Source organism: Dipodomys ordii, unplaced genomic scaffold, assembly GCF_000151885.1.
Source record: "Dipodomys ordii isolate 6190 unplaced genomic scaffold, Dord_2.0 Scaffold33, whole genome shotgun sequence".
In the NCBI taxonomy this organism is placed as follows: Eukaryota; Metazoa; Chordata; class Mammalia; order Rodentia; family Heteromyidae; genus Dipodomys; species Dipodomys ordii.
The window spans coordinates 4,366,888-4,376,128 of NW_012267249.1; the positions used below are offsets into that span (position 1 = coordinate 4,366,888).

The 9,241-nt window shown below is 41.4% G+C and overlaps 1 protein-coding gene across 1 annotated transcript in view; it reads left to right on the forward strand.

The window, feature by feature from the left end:
- Positions 1–9,241, forward strand: part of Ermap (erythroblast membrane-associated protein (Scianna blood group)) — a 27,262-nt gene that overhangs the window by 3,909 nt on the left and 14,112 nt on the right. The window contains exons 2-4 of the mRNA XM_013016945.1: positions 4,507–4,577; positions 8,317–8,409; positions 8,671–9,012. Of these exons, the coding sequence (XP_012872399.1) occupies positions 4,507–4,577; positions 8,317–8,409; positions 8,671–9,012 (506 nt within the window). The remainder of the gene's footprint in view (positions 1–4,506; positions 4,578–8,316; positions 8,410–8,670; positions 9,013–9,241) is intronic.

Genomic DNA, 9,241 nt, shown 5'->3' on the forward strand with positions numbered 1-9,241 from the left:
CTCTCTACCACTTGAGCTACAGCGCCACTTCAGGTTTTCTGGTGGTTTATTGGAGATAGGAGTCTCACGGTCTTTCCTGCCCGGGCTGGCTTTGAACTGCGATCCTCAGATCTCAGCCTCCTGAGTAGCTAGGATTACAGGCGTGAGCCACCAGCTTTTCACTAATTTTTTAAATTGTCTTTTAAGTAGTTGTACAAAGAAGTTCCCATTCTACAAAACAATATATGAGTACAAGTGTCCGACAACATTGTCACCCATCTCTCTTAACCCATCCCTTCTCTCTTTTTTTTCTATGAGATTAGGTGATTACATAAATTTCACATATTTCACAGTATTGTGGAATAGTGATACTTAGAGTCACAAACATTTTAACCTTCACAAGGCAAATGGTCATTATCATCATCTATATAGCTTGTGAATTCTATGAGCTTTGACAATACAAGTTATTTTTTCCACATCAGGTGATGTTTACATTTCTTTCCTTTTGCTTAGTGTAGGCTGTTCCTACTTATTCTGTTCCTCCTCCTGGCTTCCCTCTGTTGTGTGCATATATCTACCATATATATGGTCTAGAACATGTAGTCATTTAGCAATGATATGATCAAATGGGTGGCTGTTTGTTTCTTGAGTCCTGTTACTTTGCCATATCTTCTTGTATTTTGGCTTTAGCATCCAACATATCAGGGAGACCATGTGCCATTTGCCTCTTTGTTCTTGGCTAACTTTGATCAAAATAATCTGCTCTAATTCCATCCATTTCCCTGAAAATGCCATTATTTTGTCCTTTCTAATGGCTGCATAATATTCCATTATATATAGGTACCACAATTTTTGGATCCACTCATCAGTAGTGGGGCATCTGGGTTGTTTCCAAATCTTGGCTATTGTGAACAGTGCTGCAATAAACATGGAGGTGCATGTGTCTTTGTATACTGGTTCCTGTTGCTCAGGGTAGATGCCTTGGAGTGGTATAGCTTGGTCATAGGGGAGGTCTATATTTAGCTTTCTGAGGTATCTCCAGACTGTTTTACAAAGTGGTTGTATTAGTATACATTCCCACCAGCAATGCAGTAGGGTTCCTCTTTCTCCACATCCCCTACAGCATTTGTCGTTGGCTGACTTTAGGATGTGGGCCATTCTGACTGGAGTAAGGTGGTATCTCAGTGTTGTTTTTATTTGCATTTCCTTTACAGCCAGGGATGATGAACATTTCCTCATGTGTTTCTTTGCCATTTTTATCTCTTTTTCTGAGAAGTCTCCCTTTAGTTCCCTTTCCCATTTCATGATTGGTTTGTTAGATTTGTGAGGGGTTAGTTTGAGTTCCCTGTATATAATGGATATTAGGACCCTTGTCTGATATTTTGCTGGTAAATATTTTTTCCCAATTAGTTGGATATCTTTCTAGTTTGGTTGCTATTTCTTTGTCTGTGCAGAAACTTTTTATTTTAAGGTAGTCCCATTTGTCCAGTCTCTCTCCAATTTGTTGTGACCCTAGGACTCTGTTCAGGAAGTTCCTGCCTGTGCCTATTAGTTCAAGTGTCTCTCGTACTCTGTCCTGCAGTAGTTTCAGAGTATCAGGTTTGATGTTAAGGTCTTTAAGCCACTTTGAGTTGATGTTAGTGCATGGTGATAGGCTAGGGTCCACTTTCAATTTTCTGCATGTGGCCACCCAGTTTTCCCAACACCAATAGTTGAAGAGGTTATGATTCTTCTACTGTATGTCTTTTGCTCCTTTGTCAAATATCAACTGACTGTACATATGTGGCTTTATTTATGCATCCTCTAGTCTGTTCCATTGGTCTTCGGATCTCTTTTTGTACCAGTACCAGCTGTCTTTGTTATTATGGCTTTATAGTAGAGCTTGAAATCAGGTATCGTGATCCCTCCTGTGGTATTTCTTTTGCCTAGAATTGGTTTGGCTATTCTAGGTCTTTTGTTGCTCCATATGAACTTTTAGAGTGTTTTCTTTATTTCAATAAAGTACGTCATTGGGATTTTAATGGGAATTGCATTGAATGTGTATATCAATTTTTGCATTATAGCCATTTTCACTATGTTAATTCTGCCTACCCAGGAACATGGGAGATCTTTCCATTTTCTGATATCCTCTATGATTACTTTTTTTAGGCTTTTATAGTTTTCATGAAATAGAACCTTTACATCTTTGGTTAGGTTAATTCCTACTTTATTTTTTTGAGGTTATTGTGAATGGGGTTTTTCCTTGATTTCTCTTTCTGCTTGTACATTGTTGGTGTACAGAAAGGCAACTGATTTTTGTGGGTTAATTTTGTATCCTGCTACTTTGCCGAAGTGGTTTATAAGCTCTAAGAGTTTGGGGATGGTTGGCTCTTATTTTTAAATCTTCACTCTAATGTTCTATTTCTTGGTTTGTTTAGTCTACCAGATAAAAGACTGATTTGTATTCTCCAGAGCCACTATTGATTTTTTTTCAATCCTATTTTAAAAAAAATACATTTTGTGTTTTTTTAAGGAGTGCTGAGAATACAGTTCAGGAAAGTGCCACTTCCCCAGTCCCTCTACTATAAAAATTTTCAGGAGGCTGAGATCTGAGGCTCTCAAAGCCAGCCTGGGCAGGAGAGTCTTTAAGACTCTTATCTCCAGTTAGCCACCAGAAAACCAGAAGTGGCGCTGTAATTCAAGTAGTAGAGCACTTAGCTTTGAGCTGAAGAGCTCAGGGACAGCACCCAGGCCCAGAGTTCAAGCCCCTCGACTAACAAACAAACAAAACAAAACAACCCATTCAATTTCTGGAAGCATTTTTGTTTCCTGACTCCTTTTTCATAGAGTCAGGATCTTCTCTTATTTCCCAGTTTATGAGAACTTAAGTGTAACTGACTGCTTTTATTTTTTCTTTCTGTCCTCCCTCTAGATTGTCTATCTTGTTTATTTTGATCTCTGGCTTTCAAGTTGGAGTCTTTCCTCAAACCATAATAATGGTCATCATTCATTGAGTGTCAAACACTGCTCTAAATATTTGACTGATTTGAGCTACTTGAGTCTTTACAACCACCTAGTGAGGTAAAACATGTCCTGGGTCCACCCATCCCAAGTCTGAAGGTTCTCAGCTGAGAATCAGTTTTCTTCTTGCCACTGTCCCCAACCTTGCAGGGAGTTGTGTCAGAATCCTAGTTCTATTCGATTAGTCATCCATCTGCTTCCCTTCATTCAAAAGTGTTTCGAATTTCTATTCCACAGTCATTTTCTGGCCTATTCTTTGTGTCTTTATAGGACTTTCCTTTTTGTTCCAACAATTATATTTTGATGGAGTTTCAGGAGATAGAGATGAACATTTGTGTTCATTGATCCATGTTTATTTAACTGGAAGTTTAGAGCTCAATCTCCCCTTTTAATTCAGAAGACAGACTAATGTAGTAGTGAATGCCTATAATCTTAGTACTGAAGAGGTGGAGGCAGGAAGATGGAGAGTGGGAGGCCTGACTCACACAACATTGCAAGTTCAAAGCCAGAATGGATTATATAGCAAGGCACTGTCTCAAAAAGCCAAAAATACCTGGGCACCAGTAACTGACACCTTTAATCCTAGCTACTCAGGAGGTTGAGATCCGAGGATCTCAGTTCAAAGTCTTTCCTGGCAGGAAAGTCCCTGAGACTCTTATCTCTGGTTAAGCACCAAAAACCAGAAGTAGAATGTGGCTCATGTGGTAAACATTAGCCTTGAGCACAAAAGCTCAGGGGCAGTGCTCAAGCCCTGAGTTCAAGCCTGAGGACTAACAAAAGTAAATGAATAAAACATTATAAGTTAATATTTGTATTTTTATGTATGGTTAATAAAGGATTATAAGCTCCCAAAAGAAAATTTTAATAAATTAAAGTCAGAATCAAGATGGTTGAGACTGAAACAATTATACATACACATTATTATTATTGTTGTTGTTGTTAATAGCATGGCCTAAATTTGCGGGGAAAGGGATATGAAAGTAAAATAGATCAAAATATTGGACTGGGAATGTGGCTTAGTGGTAGAGTGCTTGCCTAGCATGGATAAAGCCCTGGGTTTGATTCCTCAGTACCACATAAACAGAAAGACAGACGTGGTGCTGACTCAAGTGGCAAAGTGCTATTTTTGAGCAAAAGAAGCTTAGGGACAGTACCTAGGCCTTGAGTTCAAGGCCCAGGACTGGCCAAAAAAAAAAAAAAAAGCTGGGTGCCAGTGGCTCACACCTGTAATCCTAGCTACTCAGGAGGCTGAGATCTGAGGATCATGGTTCAAAGCCAGCTCAGGCAGGAAAAGCCATGAGATGCTTATCTCCAATTAACCACCAGAAAACTGGAAGTGTTGCTGTGGCTCAAATGGTAGAGTGCTTACATTGAGCTGAAGAGCTGAGGGACATCATCCAGAGTTCAAGCCCCACAACTGACAAAAAAATAAATAAAATAAATATTATAGAGGTTATCACTAGATTCTGGGGTTATGAGTAATATCTATATTTATATTTGCATCTCTTTTTCTTTCTTAATTTTCAGAGAAATCATCTATCCCCTGTACCATCAGAGAAGAAAAATAAAACCAAAACCAAAACCAAAAAACAACCTTGGTATGGAAGGGGATTTTAGAGATATGTTGGATAATAGGTACCAAAATGTAGTTAGATAAGAGCAACAATAGTGTTCAGCACAGTAGGGCAAATTCAATCTATAACAGTTTATTACATATGTCATAATAACTAGAATAGAGGATACTATGTTGGAAATGAACCTTATACCTTTGGGGGTGAGGAAGAAGGAAGGTAGGGGAGGGAAGAGATAGTGGGAGAAAAACAAAGGAGGGAGTAACAATGCCTGACAAGAAATGTGCTCATTACCTTACTGATGTAACTGTAACCTCTCTGTACAGCATCTTTACAAGGAAATAAATTAAGACTTCCCATGACAAATAAATTATATATATATATATATATATATATATGCATTTTTTCAATTCTGGGCTTTACACACTGGCTGAATTCCCTCCTAATTTGTGTGAAACAAGTCCTTCATTGCAAGAGTTTCTTTAGGAAGTGAGTCCCAGGAAGCAGACGTAGCAGAAGAAAAGAGGAAAAAAGCTAATATAACATGCATTATTGAGCTACTCAGTCCCACTAGGGAACTCTGGGAAGAATCATACAGACAGCACAGAACATTTCCATCACTTTTGATTGATGTCCCTGGGCATTAGCTTTGGTGACCTCCTAGGCTCCCTGCAGGTGAAACAGTCTGCTCCAAACAAGTAAGCAAGGAGATGCTATGGCCCATGAGAGACATACAGGCAAATCGCTTACAGCTATACCTAGAATGGGTGAGCTGAGGCGGGCATCATGTGTGCCACCATGGGAATCTCCTAATTAATGTTAAGTGAAAAAGAAAGAGATAGACAGAAAGAAACAGGAGAGAGAGAGAGAAGCAAGAATAAAGAGAAAAAAAGAAAATCACAGGGAATCTATACATATGGCATATCTTTTTGAAAGTCCAGGATACCTATGAACATACAATGTATTGTCAAGGTTACAGTTATGGATGCTATGAATATACAGTTATGGGTATGAGTAAAGCAAGAGTTTATCAAATGCTGAGGAACAGAAAGCAAGTTTGTGGAAAAGTACTTATCAGGTGTAGCTGGAGATAAAAGGAGTGAGTTAAAGAATTGAGCTAATTGGTAAATATTTTGACCAACTAAATGGATCTTCTAATTTACTATCTTTTGAAAGTAAAGAGGTCAAAACTTTTCAGAAAGGTTGTGATAGGATCAAATTGTATGAAGAGGAGAAACTGCTGGCGGTTAGCTCTAGAGGAGAAGGAAGCCAATGTACAACAGTCCCTTCTACCCAGTAGCTCTAGGAGTTTTCCCTCGCTTTTAGGGATCCTCCTCTCTGCTCTGTTCCTTTATCAAGGGCAGACAGACTGGGCGTTGCTTGTTTGTAGGGGTAGCCAGAAGACTGTTGGGTAGAGGGAGCCCCTGGCTTGGGCTTTGGTCTTTAGAACAGAATATGAACTTTTTCCAGACCTAGTTCTCAGGCTCTTCCTGATACTCTTGCTTGATGCCTGAACTTTTCTGCATGGGGTGAGGGAATTCCCAACTTAGAGACTCCAGCTCTAGTGCTAAAGGACAAGGGTCTCTGATTCCAACATCGGTAAGTTTGCTTCCTCTTCTCCCTCTTTTTTCTCTTCATTCACTTTCTCAAGATCCTCAGATCCAGTCGAGAAATAATTCTTACAAGAACACCTTAAAGGACAAAATGGCCACTGGGTAACTGCTACTTAACAAAAAAAGGGACAAATGACAAGACAAGAGAACTGGGTGGGTTTTATCTGAAGACTCTCATTTAATTATTATGGTTATGATTATTAACATGATAGCTGGCGTGTAACTAAGCTTTACTGTTTCTTGGCTCTTGGCCTCATTCTTGCTGGCAGATACTCTACTGCTGTGCCATACGACCAGCTAACAGTCTTATTTTCTTAAAAGGTTGCGTACAATGGGGGAGGATGATGGAAGGGGTGACATTGAATCAAGATGTGTTATACTCATAAATTGATAGGTTGAATTGTAATTCTTCTGTACAACTACTTAAAGATAATCTTAAAAATTTAGAAAAGGTTACATATATGCAAAAAAATAGATTTGAAGAAACATTATCCCTAAGCAAAGGAATTGTAGATTTAATTTGCTTGCCTTTTAGGGGGAATGGGAAAGATAATTTCCAGATTTTCTTACAATAAGTAGAACAGAAAAAGTCCAAAATTATGACATACTTGATGAAGATTAAGATGTGAAACTGTATGTGTAGGAGAAATTTTCTTCATAAAGTGTGAGAACCAGAGCTTGAGTCTCTAAGTTGGGAATTCCTCACTCCATGTGGAGGTTCAGGCCTGAGAAGTAGGCCTGGGAAAAGTTCATATTCATATTATTTTGTAACTCCTGATACGTAGCCATTTATTCATTCATTCATGCATTCATTCAATTTCTCTGTTTCACAGTCCTGGCATTTTTGCTTGTACAGTGCCTTGATATGCATACAATTGCTGCTCCTAAGCTTGAAAGGAAACAAGGCCTACATTCAGAGTTATTGTTAGGACTGAAGACAATATAAGTAGAACACCTAAGATGTAATAAATGGTTACTATTATTAATATAGAACAACATGACCATTTAAAACATAATGATGAGGTAGTGCTAACCCAATCATACACAAATATGATGCTAGTTACTATAATGTTGGCATAGTATGTTGCATGAGAATGTGATGGACAAATAGATTAGAAGAACAAGCCCCAAGATCATATGGTGTCCAGACAGCTCTTACAGTGCACAGGAAAATAAAACAAGAGGGCCCTGCTGTCTTTCAGCTGCATGTCATAGGGCCTGTGAGGCCCTCCAGCACAGCTGCTTCTGCTCCTTCTGCCTCCTTTCCTGGTCATGCATATCCTCCCCTTTGCAGTAAATGATTGGTCTTCTGATGACCAAAGTGGTGCAAGTTTGAGGCAGAAAAATTGGAAACTACAAAGGAACATACACAAGGAAACCCATAAGGAGTAGCCATTGGTTAATAGCTACAGTCTTGCCTCTTCATTCTTTTTAGCTCTTTCACTTTCTCAGGATCCTCAGGTCCGTAGAGAAATCATTCTCCTTAGAAGAACACATTAAAGGACAAAAAAATGGCCAATAGGTCACTTAATAGACACAAAAAGGGACAAGTGATGAGATAGCTAGATGGGTTTTGTCTGAAGACCTTCATTTAATCATGGTCTTCATGCCGCAAGGAGGGATCCTGCATCTTTACTTGGTTATGTGCCAACTTGAAAGGATGTAGAAAAGGGCTGGAGCTGCAGCATGGGTAAAGTCTGCCTTGAAACAGGCACTTCCCAAGGCCAACCAAAACACTAAAAACAAAAGGAAGCCAGTGCTCCGATCAGGACTTACTTGATTCATGTTGGGTATAAATTCTCACCCTTCTAGACTCCTCCTCCATCTTTTAAGCCACACTCGTTGTTTCCTCACTCATCCCTACTATCATCCTCCTTCGTGCATTTGTAGAGGGATCCAGGATGTTAGTCTCTGTGTGAGTGCTCCCCCTTGGTCCCCCAGTAGTTCTGCAGGGACGCATGGCCATTACACCCTTTTAAAGGTAAAGAAATAGAGTCTCAAGTTTATTCACCCACAACCACCAGGGGATATGGTAGATCTGGCCTTGTAAGCCAGGCGGGTGTGGCCCAGGTCTCTTGGGTCTCAGCTCCAGCTCCTAGCTTCTACCCTCCCTCAGGCCAAGCTCATCAGTGCTCTTCGGGTCTCTGCCCTAGTGTGGATGAGGATGGCAAGTTCCTCTGGCTCCTGGCTCCTTGGCTGCCTCCTCACCCTCTTCCTCCAGGTGTCTGCACAGGTGTCAGGTAGGTTTTTCAGAATGTCTTTCCCCGCCTAAGATGTCTGATGGTGACTCCCAAGAACATGAAAGCTTGACCAGAGAATTTCTTTCTTTCTGGGGCTCTGTTCTTGCCCTAATCTCTTCCAATGTCTATCCATGGTGCTGCCCTTCCCCGAGATTTCCTCTGTCTCATTTCTCACCCAACTCTTCCTCCCACATCCCTGCCAGTCCCTTCTCTAGGTCTCCCCCCGCCCCCCCGCATCTAGTTGTTGTTGTTGTTGTTGGCATCCCACAGGCGATGCGGGCGGGTTCCACCTGACGCGGCTCGGGGACACGGCGGAGCTGCCCTGCCCGCTGGCGCTCTGGCCAGGGTCGGTGCCCGAGGAGGTGAGGTGGCAGCGGCCCTCGCGTCTGCAGCGCCCGCAGGCCGTGCACGTGTTCCGGCGCGGGGAGAGCAGGGACGAAGATCTGATGCCGCAATATGCGGGCAGGACGGAGCTAGTGGAAAATGCCCAGGAGGGAAGTGTCGCCCTGAAGATCCACAATGTGAGCCTTGAGGACCGAGGACCCTACCAGTGTCAGATCCGGATCAGGAACCTGAGTCGAGAGGGCTCCGTGACGCTGCAGGTGGCAGGTTAGGATGGGCGTGGCAGTTCAGTGAGGTGGGTTGTCTGGGTTTTCTTTTCTTTTTAAATATATATTTTTTATTGTAAAGATAATGTTCAGGGGGCTGGGAAGGTGGCTCAGCGGTAGAGTGCTTGCCTTACATGCTCGAGGCCCTGGGTTCGATTCCTCAGCACCACATAAGCAAAAAGAAAAAAGCCGGAAGTGGCGCTGTGGCTCAAGTGGTAGAGCGCTAGCCT